At 48.0% G+C, this 15,108-nt stretch overlaps 1 protein-coding gene across 2 annotated transcripts in view; it reads left to right on the forward strand.

Moving 5' to 3' along the window:
* KLHL26 (kelch like family member 26) overlaps positions 1–12,644 on the forward strand; it is a 47,354-nt gene extending 34,710 nt beyond the window's left edge. Inside the window, exons 1-3 of one of the 2 annotated variants that reach the window (XM_074302818.1) lie at positions 791–1,087; positions 6,178–6,360; positions 9,368–12,644. In XM_074302818.1, coding sequence (XP_074158919.1) covers positions 966–1,087; positions 6,178–6,360; positions 9,368–10,949 — 1,887 coding nt within the window. In that variant the 5' untranslated portion in view covers positions 791–965 and the 3' untranslated portion in view covers positions 10,950–12,644. Of the gene's footprint in view, positions 1–790; positions 1,088–6,177; positions 6,361–9,367 lie in introns of those variants that run through there. The other variant, XM_074302822.1, reaches the window with a different exon arrangement.
* Positions 12,645–15,108: the final 2,464 nt, after the last annotated feature.

Below are 15,108 nucleotides of genomic sequence, written 5' to 3' on the forward strand. Positions count from 1 at the left end.
CTGTCTTTGGGAAATGAAGGGGGGGATGTGAGACCATCTGGAAAAGATCTGTTGATATCCTTCACCTAACTAATGACATTTATCTCTAGCAAGGCTTATGCACTTAGAAGTACTGCTTTCTTTCCTTGAATCTTTTAGTCCATTGAATTTGTCCTCTGCCTCACTTAGAACAGTATAAGAATCACAGAGAATGGAAGTTGGAAAGGGTTTCAAAGCCCCAGTCCAACCTGGACACCCCCCTCCTGGAATGACCTCTGTAACGCCTCAGCAAGTTGGCACCAATCTTAGATGGAAGAACTCTGTAGAGGACAAACATTGTATTACTTTTCCTTTCCTTTCCTTTCCTTTTTCCTTTCCTTTCCTTTTCTTTTTCCTTTCCTTTCCCCTTTCCTTTCCTTTCCCCTTTCCTTTCCCCTTTTCCTTTCCTTTCCCTTTAAAAATCAAAACCTTTGTGGCTTTTCTCAACAATGATATGATTCAGGCCACTTCCAATGATCTTGTGATGATGAGAGCCATCTACACCCAGAGAAAGGACTGTGGTAAATGATGTAGATCACAATACAGCAATACAGCATTTTCACTTCTTTTGTTATTGTTTGCTTGCATTTTGTTTTCTTTTCCCTTTTTTTTTCCTTTTTGATATGATTTTTCTTGTGCAGCAAGATAATTGTATAAATACATATGCCTATATTGGATTTACATTTTTTTTAAAGTATGTTCAACATATATTGGATTATTTGCCATCTGGGGGAGGGAAATTGGAACACAAGGTTTTTCAAGGGTCAGTGGTGAAAAATTATCCTTACATATGTTTTGAAAATAAAAACTTCAATAAAAATAAAATTAAATCTTTTTTTTTTTTTTTTTTCTTTTTTTACCCAGGTTGATCATCCCTTGTTCTGATGACCAGTCCTTCTATGGCATCAGCTTGAAACCTGTCACTATCCTGATTATCTTTCACTGGGATGTTTTTCCTAAAACATGGCAAACAAATCTTTAGAGATGAAAACCTGAGGCTTAGAGTTAGAGGACCTGGATTCGAATCTCTGCAATGTTACAACTTAACTACCTTTGTTCCCTTGGCCAGGTGATTTCACCCCTTTGTTGCCTCAGAATGAAGACATTAAAATAGATGGCCTCTAAGGACCAACCAGCTTTAGGCCTGTGATCCTGTGTCTTCCAGCCAGGCCAGAAGTCAAGAGGACTTGTCCCTTTCCTCATTTTTGGCACCAAAAACCTCATTAACTTTGCACTACTTGTAGCTAGTCAACCATTCATTCAAACACCCAGATCTCTTTCAGACAAATGGTTGTTCTGGCCACTTTTCTGCCATCTTGTACTTCTGACATTGATTATTTGAATCCAAGTGTAGAACATTTATCCCTATTAAATGTTAACTGATTTAATGCTATTCAGTGTTGCAGCTGATTGAGCTCAGTTGATCCTAACTTATCTAATGTGACAACTGTCCCTTTTTATGTTTTGATTAGATTTTTATGTTTATGTATGTTTGTTTATGTATGTTTTGTTTAGGCTTTTTCAGTCATGTCTGGTACTTTGTGACAATATTTTTATTACATGAAATTTAATAAATATGTTTTTAAAAAACAATAATAACAAAATTAAAGCAGGATAGGGCTATGGACAGATTACTAGGGATTTCCTGAGCTTTCTTCCAAAGGACATTGACATTATGGACTATATTTTGCATCTGGGTGCTCATTCAACCAGTCCTAAGGCTGTCATGTCATACCTTCCTTGAGCCCAGTCTCTCCATCTTCCTCATAAAAATGCCCTGAAAGACCATGAAATACTTTGTCAAAATCTAGATAAACTATAGCTACAGGACTCCCCTGATTTCCCAATTAGCCCTGTCCAAAAAGGAAGTGGCTTAGTCTGGTATGACCTGTTTCTGAGGAGATTGTACTCATTCCTTGAGATTGATACTTCCTTTCCTAATGGTCCATAAACCTTTCATTGAGTAGCATGCTCTAGAATTTTGCTAGGAATTGGAAGTCATATTTCTAATCTTTGAACCAAAGGAAGTTTGGCGATTGTTTTCCCCCCTCCCCCACTGCCCCTCCAGTTTTTTTTTTTTTTTTTTTTTCCTCTGAGGCTGGGGTTAAGTGACTTGCCCAGGGTCACACAGCTAGAAAAGGTTAAGTGTCTGAGGCCAGATTTGAACTCTGGTCCTCCTGAATTCAAGGCTGGTGCTCTATCCACTGTGCTACCTAGCTGCCCCGCCCCTCCAGTTTTGAAGACTGGAACATTTTCCTTTTTCCAGACCTTCCGTATTACTTGTGTTCTCCAAGATATTTCAAAGGCACGGGAATCACACCTTCCAGGTCTTTGATCAGGAGAAGAGGCAGTTTGTTTGAGTCTGGAGACTTTAATTCATCACTTGAACTACCCATTTTCTAACTTGCATTAGAGTTATTTCTATATGTAATTTAGAACCCTCATCTCCTCTCCTCTCACTAGACTGTAAGTACCTTGAGGGAAGGGACAGTATTGACTTTCTTTTTTATATCTCAGACACCTGATGTAGTGCTGTGTATATAGCAGAAGTTCACTCCTCTCCACGAAAGATTCAATTTAATTTAGCAAACATTAACTGCTGTGTGTATACCAAGCATTGGGTTAAGTCTTGGAAGGCACAAATTTCAGAAAAAGCTCCTATTCTCGGGTAACTTACTCTGTCCCAGAGAGGCAAAGGAACAAGGACAGAGTGAATTTAAGGAATTTGAAGAGGGAGACCTGGGAAATTGTCATAGAGAAAGTAAGTTTTAAAAAGAGATCAGAGTCTCTGAGTCAGAGATCTCCATCTTTGTAATGATGGAGTACATCTTTAGTAGTAAGAGTAGTACATTTTCAGCCTCTTGGGAAAGGCTTGTCTGAACATTTGAAGTGGGAAATGACAAGCTGATTTTCAAAGATGTCCAGAAGAGAATGGGCAGAAAGTCAGGAAGAAACCCTGATGACTTAGGACAGCTTTGAAAATGATGTGTTGAATTTGTTGTGCTTAGAGAGACAAGCATGCTCTCTGTGGTGCTGATGCCGGCCTCTTTTTCTGTTCTTTATAGATAAAAATGCTCATTTCTTGGTATTTGCTAAATTCAGAATTTTAAAAAAGCATTTTCAAATGCTAAAGAAAGAAAGGAAAGTTATGTAGAGTTCCAAAAGCAACTAGGAGACCATTTTTGGCCCTCTTGAAGAGCATGAAATAACAGGATGTGAAGCTTTTATTTTATGCTACAGTCAATAGGGAGCCTTTAAAGATGTTTGAGTGAGGGGATTTTGAGTTAAGCCTTAGCCTATTTTTAAGTTAGCCTTAGAATAATCTGGCTTTTTGAATATAGGAGGGATTAGAGAAGGGAGAGACCAGAAGTGTACTTCCTTTCTTGATTTCTGGAGTGTGTTTGTGTGGGAAGGATGGTCCATTAAGATCTAAAGATCTTTTCCAGTCAAAATACATTGAATATAGGATGGATTGGAGAGGGGAAAAGACCAGCAGTGTGGAGTCCATACTTTTAAAAAATTTTTTGCTTTAAAAATCAAATAGGGAGAGAGAGGTTTACATTTTTAGGAACACATTTTCTAGCAGCTACTTCCTTCCTTGATTTTTTGAGGGAGGGGGTGGTCCACTAAGGTCTAAAGGTCTTTTCCAGCAGATGGGATTGATTTATTTTTTTTAAAAAGAAAAGAAAAAGGGGTTCCTTTTCCTAGTTGTAAAGACATCTCACCTCTAAGGCTTTAAAATTCAATTCCTTATTAAATGAGTTGGCTACTATAAGACTCTTGGTGGGCAACGACTGCTTTTTTACGTTTGATTGTATATAAGCATTGTGCTGGGAATGATGAGCCTGGGGTTTGAGTCTTCAGCTTTGGGGTGAGTTTTCAGGCACGAATTTTCTGTATAACTTTGGGCAAGGGCTCACTCCCTTCTCAATTTCCTCATCTTGAAATTGGGGGCGATCCAGCACTTTTCAGAGGCAAAGCACTCTTTTGTGCTACCTTCCCACTGCCTGTGGGGGCTGTGATTATTATTATTATAAAGCCACTGATCTCTATTCTCCTGGAGGGCTTGGTTTAGCTGTTGACAGGCTCTCCTTCCAAGGCATGTGGTGGATATGACAGTCTTGTCAGTTTAATTCTCTTGAAAAGACACTAGGGCAATTTATGGCTTTTGGTCAAGTGCAGTTGAAGATGGAAATTGCTATGTGAAGTGCTCGGCCTTAATGGAAATAGCGCCACATCAGGGAAATTAATTTGGGAATTATTGGCCAAAGTGCAAAGAGCAGCTTAATGGAGAGGATTCATTTGCGTAGGTGGCTCCATGGTTGAAGGGAGTGGGGCAGGCGTGCTAACCTAGGCAGGCTTGGGGGAGGACTCCCCGTAGATGTGTGGGACAGAAAATAGGACAGCCTGAGTCTCCTAGCTTGGAGATGTTGTGGGAGTTCTTCCTAGAAGAAGCCTCAGATTTCAGATCTGGTAAGAACTTTAGAAAAGAATACAGACTGTTGGAGCTAAAGGGGAGTTTATAGCAGAAAATCTAGAATACCAGATGTCAAGGATCAGAGGACTCTTAGAATGTACAACACAGAATGTCAGAGCTAGAGAGCCTTTAGAACCTGGGATGTCAGAGCTGGGAGGACCCTTAGAACCCAGAATGTCAGGGCTGGGAGGGCCCTTAGAACCCAGGAGGTCAGAGCTAGGAGGGCCCTTAGAACCCAGGAGGTCAGGGCTGGGAGGGCCCTTAGAACCCAGGAGGTCAGAACTGGGAGGGCTCTTAGAACCCAGGAGGTCAGAGCTGGGAGGGCCTTTAGAACCCAGGATGTCAGAGCTGGGAGGGCCCTTAGAACCCAGGAGGTCAGGGCTGGGAGGGCCCTTAGAACCCAGGAGGTCAGAACTGGGAGGGCCCTTAGAACTCAGGAGGTCAGGGGTGGGAGGGCCCTTAGAACCCAGGAGGTCAGGGGTGGGAGGGCCCTTAGAACCCAGGAGGTCAGGGGTGGGAGGGCCCTTAGAACCCAGGAGGTCAGGGGTGGGAGGGCCCTTAGAACCCAGGAGGTCAGAACTGGGAGGGCCCTTAGAACTCAGGAGGTCAGGGGTGGGAGGGCCCTTAGAACCCAGGAGGTCAGGGGTGGGAGGGCCCTTAGAACCCAGGAGGTCAGGGGTGGGAGGGCCCTTAGAACCCAGGAGGTCAGAACTGGGAGGGCCCTTAGAACCCACGATGTCAAGGCTGGGAGGGCCCTTAGAACCCAGGAGGTCAGGGGTGGGAGGGCCCTTAGAACCCAGGAGGTCAGGGGTGGGAGGGCCCTTAGAACCCAGGAGGTCAGAACTGGGAGGGCCCTTAGAACTCAGGAGGTCAGGGCTGGGAGGGCCCTTAGAACCCACGATGTCAGGGCTGGGAGGGCCCTTAGAACCCAGGAGGTCAGGGGTGGGAGGACCCTTAGAACCTGGGATGTCAGAGCTGGGAGGGCCCTTAGAACCAGGAGGTCAGAACTGGGAGGGCCCTTAGAACCCGGGATGTCAGAGCTGGGAGGGCCCTTAGAACCAGGAGGTCAGAGCTAGGAGGGCCCTTAAAACCCAGGATATCAGGGCTGGGAGAGCCCTTAGAATATAAAATGTTTGAGCTAGAAAGACCCTTAGAATGCAAATGTCAGAGTTTAGATAAGATCTTCAAATTTAATATCATGGAATCTTAACATCTAGGTAAGGAATCACTCGGTCTAACTTGTTCATTTTATAGATGAGGAAATTCAGACCTATATAGGGCAAGGGACTTGCACAAGGCCTCGTTGTTCAGTGACTGCCTAGAAATTTTGAATTTATGAAACTTCAGAGGGGTTTTCTCCTACTCTTCTCTCTCCCCAGTAGGTAGTAGTTTGTAAAGGCTGGAATGTAGGTGAAGGAACAGGTGTGGGGGCAGAAATTACTCTGGAGACATTAAAACACAAAGTTTTGGCTGTTTAAGAGTCCATGGAGTATAAGCAGTCTTCCAAATGGGAGGCCCTGGATGTGGGGATTGATAAGGGGTATTGGGAAGAGTCTAACATGATTTTTTCTTGCTTTCCCTAAATGGCTCTGCCTTTCAGAGCACCTTGGGCCATCAAGTTCCTAAGAATCTCAGGTGGGATTTCTGAAGACTTTTCTTTTCTGTTTTTTCCTTCTATGCAGCATGGCTGACAAGAATGGGGCCCTCAAATGCACCTTCTCTGCTCCTGGCCACAGCACGACCCTCCTGCAGGGACTCGCCACCCTCAGAGCCCAGGGCCAGCTCCTGGATGTCATCCTCACCATCAACAATGAAGCATTTCAAGTCCACAAGGTGGTCTTAGCTGCCTGCAGTGACTATTTCAGGTGAGACCAGCAAAGGAGAAAAGACTGGCTCTCCTCCTGAAAGATAGAGCTTAGACACCTTTTTGTTATTGTTGTTGTCATCTCTGGCCATTTTTTCCTTCCCTTCCCTCCTTCATTCCTTCCTCCCTCCCTATCTCTCTCCCTCCCTTCCTTCCTTCCCTCCCTCTCTCCTTCCTTCCCTCCCTCTCTCTCTCCTTCCCTCCCTTTCTTCCTCCCTCCCTCCTTTCCTCCCTCCCTTCCTTTCTTCCTTCCTCCCTTCCTTCCTTCCTTCCTCCCTTCCTTCCTTCCTCTCATCCTTCCTTCCTCCCATCCTCCCATCTCCTCCCCCTTTTAAAAAAATATGGCTCATATGAAAAGGTGTTCTGCACATCTTCTCATATATAATTGATATCATATTGCTTACCTTCTAAATGGGTGGTGGACTTGCCTGACCCTTTTCAACTTAATCATCTCCACTTCTAGAGGCCACAAATGCACTAATGGGGAGGATTTGGCCACTATTTTTAGCCTTGTGGTCTCTCTGACAGTGTTGGGGACAGTTCTTAAAGGGGGGATGCCTTGTGTCTTCTGGCAGTAATCACTTCCACTGGTGCATATGGGAAAGCTCTGGGCTCTCTCCACTTCCTGGGTGCTGCAGGAGCACTGGTCATATTTCCAGAAGAAAGGTTGGTGTTTGGTCCAGGTTAGCTCAGCCCCCTGTCTCTGGGACTCAGTGCCCCCAAAATCTCTTTTTTTGTGCTATTACTCGGTACTCATGGCTTCTCTTCAGACTGAGAACAGCTTAGGAAGCTCAGAAATGTTTGTTTGGGATGTTTACTAAGTTCTCATTTGTGTAGAGGTGCCTAGAACAAAGGCATCCTGAGAATACAAATACCACAGACATTTCTCTTTTTTTAATTAATAACATTTTTCTCCAATTACATGTAAAGATAGTCTTTAGTATTTATTTCTGTAAGATTTTTTTTCATATTCAAGCCTATTTTTATTTTTATTTTTAATTAATTTTATAATTATACATTTTTTCACAGTATATATGCATGAGTAATTTTTGTTATAACATTATCCCTTGTATTCATTTCTCCAGATTTTCCCCTCCCTCCCTCTACTCCCTCCCCTAGATGACAGGCAATCCCATACATTTTACATGTGTTACAGTATAACCTAGATACAATATATGTGTGTAAATCCAATTTTCTTGTTGCACATTAAGTATTAGATTCCGAAGGTATAAGTAACCTGGGTAGATAGACCGTAGTGCTAATATTTTACATTCACTTCCCAGTGTTCCTTCTCTGGGTGTAGTTGTTTCTGTCTATCATTGATCAGCTGGAAGTGAGTTGGATCTTCTTTATGTTGAAGATATCCACTTCCATCTATTTCTGTAAGATTTTGAGCTCCACATTTTCCCCCCTTCTTCCTTTACCTCCCGTTCCCAAGAGAGCAGGAAATCTGAAATAGGTTCTACATGTACAATCATTTTAAATTTGTTTCCATATTAGTCATTTTGTGAAAGAAAAATCAGAACAAAAGGGAAAACCACAAGAAAGAAAATGCAAACCAAAATGAAGGTGAAAATCTCCATAGTTTTCCTCTAGGGGCAAATGGCATTTTCCATCCCAAGTCTATTGGGATTGTCTTGGATTGCTGCACTGCTGGGAAGAGCTAATTAGCTATCTTAGTCGATCCTCACAAAATCTTGCTGTTACACCCCAGACAGTTCTGAGATGCCTTCTACGTTCATACAGGGCACTTTGCTGACTCCTAGAGTGAGACCCAGTGGTAATCTTTGCCCTCATGGAACTAAGGCACTAGCCCATAAGGCTTTATTTATATCCAACATAATAGTCCCTACACAAAGGTAGGGCCTGAAGAAGTGAGTTGGTTCTCATGGGATGGATCAGGGGAGGTGTCCAGGAGAAAGGGGCCCTGGAGTCAGGGATCCCTCCTCATCCTTCCTTTTCTTCCTTCTCATCCCCTTCCTCCCCCTTTTCTCCCTCCTCTTCTTCCCCCTCTTTTCCCTCTTCCTCTCCCTGTCCCTTGGATGGAAATCATATGGATATTATTGTCCCCCTTTTACAAGTCAGGAAACTGAGATTCAGAGTCATCAGGGCTTGAGAAAGTGTCCATTTATTGCCTTCTGTGTATGAGGCACAGTGCTAGGCTACAGCGCAGGGACACAGAGAGAAACCAAATAAGCTCTGCATTCAATCCCCTACATTTTCTTGACTGATTCCAAGCTTAGGGGCATTAAGCTTCAGAGGCAAGGTTTGCACTCAGCTCTCTCTGCTGGGGTTTAGGGCTCACACCACTGTACCACGTTGCCTTTGATTCCATCTTCTTATGTACCTTTGGCAAATGATCATTCAGTGTCTGCTCATACACTGCCCTAGTTTAGGGATCGGATCTGCCTGTGTCTTGAGGTCCGCTGTGGGGGGGCTGGAGGTGAGGAATTCACTGGTCACAGGAGGGCCGTCCATTTTGAGGACCTCCTGACAGCTCATCCAGTGCCTGCTCTTTGCAAGGTCCCTGATGTTGGAGGCTGCACAGATGAAAGAATGAGTCCCTGCCCTGCCTTCTGAAGTGCACAGGCTGGTAGGGAGAGTTCAGAAGAACCCTCCTGGATAATAGATAGATAGCTGGCAGGGGCCACTCCTGAAGCTGGTTCTGGTTCTAGTGGGCCGTGGCCGTCCCCGGGCCCATGGGGCTGCTTTTCATAAGTCTGGATCTGGAGCCGACTTGGAATGGTGGGTTCCGGGGATGGTTGGCAACCTCTTCCTTCAGCTGTAGCTGGGTATCGGGAGTGGCCGTTTAATAATTAACAGGATGGAGTGGAGCGCCTCAGGCCGCAGGCTGGGCCGGAGAGCTTCCAGGGGACACAGGGTTTAGGGAGGAGTGCTCCCGCCAGGCTGATGGTCCCTTGTCCCTTGGCCTCCCTTGGGCCGCAGGGCCTGAGCCTGTCCAGTGAGTGGCGACCGACCAAACTCCGCTCTTTGTTTCTGACCTCCAGGGCAATGTTCACGGGTGGGATGCGAGAAGCCAGCCAGGACATCATCGAGCTGAAGGGGGTGTCCGCCAAGGGCCTGAAGCACATCATCGACTTTGCCTACAGCGCTGAAGTGACCCTGGACCTGGACTGCATCCAGGACGTCCTGGGCGCCGCGGTCTTCTTGCAGATGGTGCCCGTGGTGGAGCTCTGCGAGGAGTTCCTGAAGTCGGCCATGAGCGTGGAGACCTGCCTCAACATCGGCCAGATGGCCACCACCTTCAGCCTGGCCTCCCTGAAGGAGTCGGTGGACGCCTTCACCTTCCGGCACTTCCTGCAGATCTCGGAGGAGGAGGACTTCCTGCACCTGCCCCTGGAGCGCCTGGTCTTCTTCCTGCAGAGTAATAAGCTGAAGAGCTGCAGTGAGATTGACCTGTTCCGCGCGGCCATCCGCTGGCTGCAGTATGATCCCGCACGCCGGCCGGGTGCCAGCCAGGTGCTCTGCCACATCCGCTTCCCGCTCATGAAGTCCTCGGAGCTGGTGGACAGCGTCCAGACTCTGGACATCATGGTGGAGGACGTGCTTTGTCGCCAGTACTTGCTGGAGGCCTTTAACTACCAGATCCTGCCCTTCCGCCAGCACGAGATGCAGTCCCCGCGCACCAGCATCCGCTCGGACGTCCTCTCCCTCATCACGTTCGGGGGCACGCCCTACACGGACAACGACCGCACAGTCAGTGGCAAGGTGTACCACCTGCCTGAGCCTGGCTGCCGCCAGTTCAAGGAGCTGACCGAGATGGAGGTGGGCTGCAGCCACACCTGTGTGGCCGTGCTGGACAACTTCGTGTATGTGGTCGGGGGCCAGCACCTGCAGTACCGCAGTGGCGAGGGGGCCGTGGACATTTGCTACCGCTATGACCCCCACCTGAACCAGTGGCTCCGCATCCAGGCCATGCAGGAGAGCCGGATCCAGTTCCAGCTCAATGTGCTGTGCGGGATGATGTATGCCACGGGCGGGCGGAACCGGGCTGGGAGCTTGGCCTCGGTGGAGAAGTACTGCCCTCGGAAGAACGAGTGGTCCTATGTGTGCTCGCTGAAGCGCCGCACATGGGGCCACGCTGGGGCCGCCGTCTGCGGGAGGCTCTACATCTCTGGGGGCTACGGCATCTCGGTGGAGGACAAGAAGGCCCTGCACTGCTATGACCCCTCGGTGGACCAGTGGGAGTTCAAGGCCCCCATGAATGAGCCCCGTGTCCTGCACGCCATGGTCAGCACCAGCAGCCGCATCTACGCCCTCGGGGGCCGGATGGACCACGTGGACCGCTGCTTTGATGTGCTGGCCGTGGAGTACTACGTGCCCGAGGCCGACCAGTGGACCACGGTGAGCCCTATGCGGGCCGGCCAGTCGGAGGCTGGCTGCTGCCTCCTGGAGAGGAAGATCTACATCGTGGGGGGCTACAACTGGCACCTGAACAATGTGACGAGCATCGTGCAGGTGTACAACACGGAGACGGACGAGTGGGAGAGGGACATGCACTTTCCTGAGTCCTTCGCGGGCATCGCCTGCGCGCCCGTCCTCCTGCCGCAGATTACTGCGCAGAGATAGCCCTGGGAGGCCCCCGGGCCCGGGCCCGGACGCGTCTTGCCATCCGCACGCGGCTTTGGGCTCTGTGGGCCTTGTCTCGCTTTGCTGATAACTCTCTGTGCCAAAGGCCAGGGGAGAGCGAGGGCTCAGGTCAGGAGTGCTGATGTCCGTCCCCGGGGTCCTTCCTCTTCCTCTTGTCTAAGATTTGGCAGCCGGGGGAGCCGAGAGCCCTTGCCAGGGCACTGGGCCGAACGTGTCATGGCTGAAAATCACACCGCGGGCTGCTCCCTCTCCCCCGCCCCTCTCGCTCCTCTTCTCCACTTTGTCACCAATGAGAGAGCTCCCACCCGACCTTTGTTTCAGGCCATTGGTTTTACTTTGCTTCTTTGTGTCCTTTTTTTCGGCCCCGTTGTTTCCGAATGAGTCCAGACATGATTTCATTAGTGTTGAGTGGCTCCCCAAAGTTGTCTCTCCCCCCCTCCATTCCAAGTTGCTTTGTGCGTGTGTTTCTAAAATAAATTTAACCAAAACTTTTATAACATACGGACCTCCAGGAGCAGAAAGAGACTGAAATAGTTGAGGTTTATGGATGATGAAAGCACATTCTTGCCTCTCAATAAGTGATTTTCCCCCGATGCCTGAGATGCATGGAGATGTCTCTCTGCAGAGTGCGGTCATGAGCGGAGGGGCCGGCTCGTTCCGCAGCCTGCACCTGGTCCCTGCCTGGCTTCAGAGCCGCCTTCCTCACCCACTTTTTTCAGTGCAAAACGAACAACCAAAGACAGCTCTGCAGATGGCCAAAGTCCCCAAAAGTCATTGCTTTGAATCTGTTTTTAAACTTCCCCAGTAAGTTCTGGATGGGGTCTTAATGGGGAACAACGGAGAAGCTTGTCTCCCAACCCCCGGAGACCCGGCTCTTTCTCCTATGTCCCATTTACTTTCAGTTACCTTCCCACATCCCCTTCGGGTCAAAACCTTACTGATTTCTCTTTCGTTCATCATCATCTTCATCCTCATTTCCCGCCCCCCTCCCATTTTGATAGCTCTCCAAGGTTTGCAAAGCAGTGTTTTTACCAACCACTGAGTGAGCACAAGTATTTTTAACCCCATTTTATAGATGGGAAAATGAGGTTCGGAAACAAGGAAATCTCCTGTGCATTCAGGTGGTTAGTGAGTTGTCGACTCAGAACTTGAATTTGGGACCCTGGATCCCGAGATCTTTTTCTTCTCTCTTGTGGTGCAATGGACAGGAATCCCTCGAATGTTTCTGACTTCTCTTCCTACAAGGATTCCGGCCCATTTCTTAGCCACCTCTGTTCTGTTGGCCAAGGCTCTCAAGGATGGACCCTGATGTCACTTAAATAAAAATTTGTATCCTCTTGAGGTAATTTTGGATGTCTCCTTTGATACCAGTACTTGAGGGATAAGATCTCTCTGCAGCCAGGTACCTCCTGTCTTTCTGGAGTCGTTTTTTCTCCCCGTGTCTATTTTTTTCCGGTTTGTGCGGCTCCATCGTTAAGGTCTGCTAATGCTTGGCCCCAGCTCTTTTTCTCGCCCTTCTCAGCATGTCGGGGATCCTGTGTCATGGAAAGAGAGGTGGTTGGGGGAGCCCCTGCCCGGCTAAGGGGCACTAGCAATGCAGCTGCAGCCACCCTGAGCGATCTCTGCCAACTTTTGGAAAATGCAGTCAAATAAAATTCTTATCCAAGGGTGAAATCTCTGGCGGCAATATTATTTTCAGACTTTTGTTTTTGGAGGTTCATCTAATGTCTGTTATGTTCTGTTGTTAAAATTCCTCTCCTCGTTTTCATGTTGATCCTTTCTCTTCCCTCCCCTTCCCCCCTTTTCTTCTTTGCCACTCGACCCAGAGAGAGGTGCCCCCTGTGGCGCCACATGCCCATCACTGGGTGTCTAGGGGGGCACAACTCACTCCCTCCCCCTCCCAGAGCTGGCTCGGTTCTGGCTCCAGAGGCCCGGTGGGGTGGGGGGGGTGAGTTCAGATTGGGGTGGCTGAAGCGGCGGGGGAGGAGATGGGGGACTGGCCTGGTCCCAGGAGGTTGAGGTTGGAGAAACTGGGCAGGCCCCAAACCAAGCATGAAGTCATTTGTCCTTCCATATGGACCGAAGGGATATTCTGTGCAAGAGAGAAGCAAAGTCCCCCCCCCCCACCCCTTTTATGATCTGCCTCCTTCCTTGCTGATCTGCAGAGAACACGCAACTTATTGGTTACATGTTTTTCGAGAATGTTTGACATTCATGGACATTCTTCCAAGACCAATGCTTCTGGGATCCTGCTCTGAAGCATACATCCGCACACAAGACCCTGTGCCAGCAGGCTGGGCCCTCCCAGGCAGTGGGCCCAGTGCCCCTGGGGGCCGAAACGGGGGACCCTGGCTTCTAGGTCTTGATCTCAGGCTCATGTGGGGGTGCTTGCTGGGGAGCCCCAGGGGGTGCCTCCCCCGGAGCCATCCTTCAGCTGCAAGGGGTAAAGGGCGCTGGTCGCTTTGGCGGGGCTGGGGCCTCCCTGCCAGGTCTGAGTCCCCCAGCTCAGCTCGCACCTCTGAACATCTTGTTCCCTAACAGCTGGCAGAGGTGTGGGGGTGGGGCCTTCCTATCTAGGGGCAGATCCATTACCCAGGGATTGTGCAGAACAATCTCGCCTGGTTGGTGGAATGCCTTTCCCCCCTGGAAGAGAAGGGAAAATTATTTTTTGTACTGTAAACTTTAAAAGCTAAAAAGCTGTTTTCAATTTACCAGAAACTGCCTTGGAACTTAACTTTGCAAACGTTTGTGTCCTTCAAAAAAAAAAATCTACCCCAAACCACCAGCAATTGTTTTTTAAAGCTTTTCTCTTCATGTTAGTGCAGAGGGAGGATTTAGGGGCTTCTAGCCTCCTGACTATCCCTGATGGACATAGGGGCTGTGGAACGGATGGCTGTCCTGATTGGGGACGGAGGCTGCGAGAACGCTCCCATTCCAGATGTCCTGTTTCTGCGCAGCTCTGGGCTCTGGGAGAGCAGAAGCTTCCCTCTGCACCTGGGCTCTGGCTGTGGGAAAATGCAGGGTGTCCCTGGGCCAGCTTGATGCAGAGAGGGCTCCCGCCCTTTCCCATCCACCCATCACCCCCCACACTGGCGCTGAGTCCAGCCCTGGCTCTGGTATGGGCTGGGCTGGGGAGGAAAGCTGTTGTGCTAGGCAGAGGAGGCTGAGGGGGGAGGGCTCCAATGGGCTTTCTGGCCAGCACTGGGCGCATGCGAAGCAGTGGGGCACCTGGGTACAGCTTTTTGGCTCCATGCTGCCCAGAAACCCTCCAGAGGCCATTCAGATCAACTCCATGCCAGGTGCTAAGGGTCCCAAGACAAAAATGAGCAGTCCCCTGCCCTTTACCTTTACCCACAATTCTTTATTATTATTATATCTTTTTATTTACAAAACATATGCATGGGTAATTTTTCAACATTGACCCTTGCAAAACCTTCTGTTCCAAATTTTCCCCTCCTTCCCTTCACCCTCTCCCCCAGATGGCAGGTAGTCCCATACATGTTAAAATATATGTTAAATACAATCTATGTATACATGTATTTACAGTTATCTTGCTGCACAAGAAAAATCTTACCCATAATTCTTGAGAGAACCTGCAAATATTAACAATAATTATCCGTAGCACCTTGTCATGTGCAAACTCCATCCTCAACCCACTCTATGAGGTAGTCACCCCCATTTTATAGATGGGGACACAGGCTTAAGCAGGAAACTTAGGACCAGTACAGCCTCATGAGTTTGGGACTTCAGGGGCCATCTAGCAAAACCCATTTCATAGTGGACAGAAATAACTACACCCAGAGAAGGAACACTGGGAAGTGAATGTAAATTGGTAGCACTACTGTCTGTCTACCCAGGTTACTTATACCTTCGGAATCTAATACTTAATGTGCAACAAGAAAATGGTATTTACACACATATATTGTATCTAGGTTATATTGTAACATATGTAAAATGTATGGGATTGCCTGTCATCAAGGGGAGGGAGTAGAGGAAGGGGGGGGGGATAATTTGGAAAAATGAATACAAGGGATAATGTTATAAAAAAAATTACTCATGCATATATACTGTGGAAAAAAAATTCTAAAAAAAACCATTTCATAGGTGGTAAAACTGAGATTCAGGTTGATGCAAGAGA

This window comes from Sminthopsis crassicaudata, chromosome 1 (genome assembly GCF_048593235.1).
Source record: "Sminthopsis crassicaudata isolate SCR6 chromosome 1, ASM4859323v1, whole genome shotgun sequence".
NCBI lineage: Eukaryota > Metazoa > Chordata > Mammalia > Dasyuromorphia > Dasyuridae > Sminthopsis > Sminthopsis crassicaudata.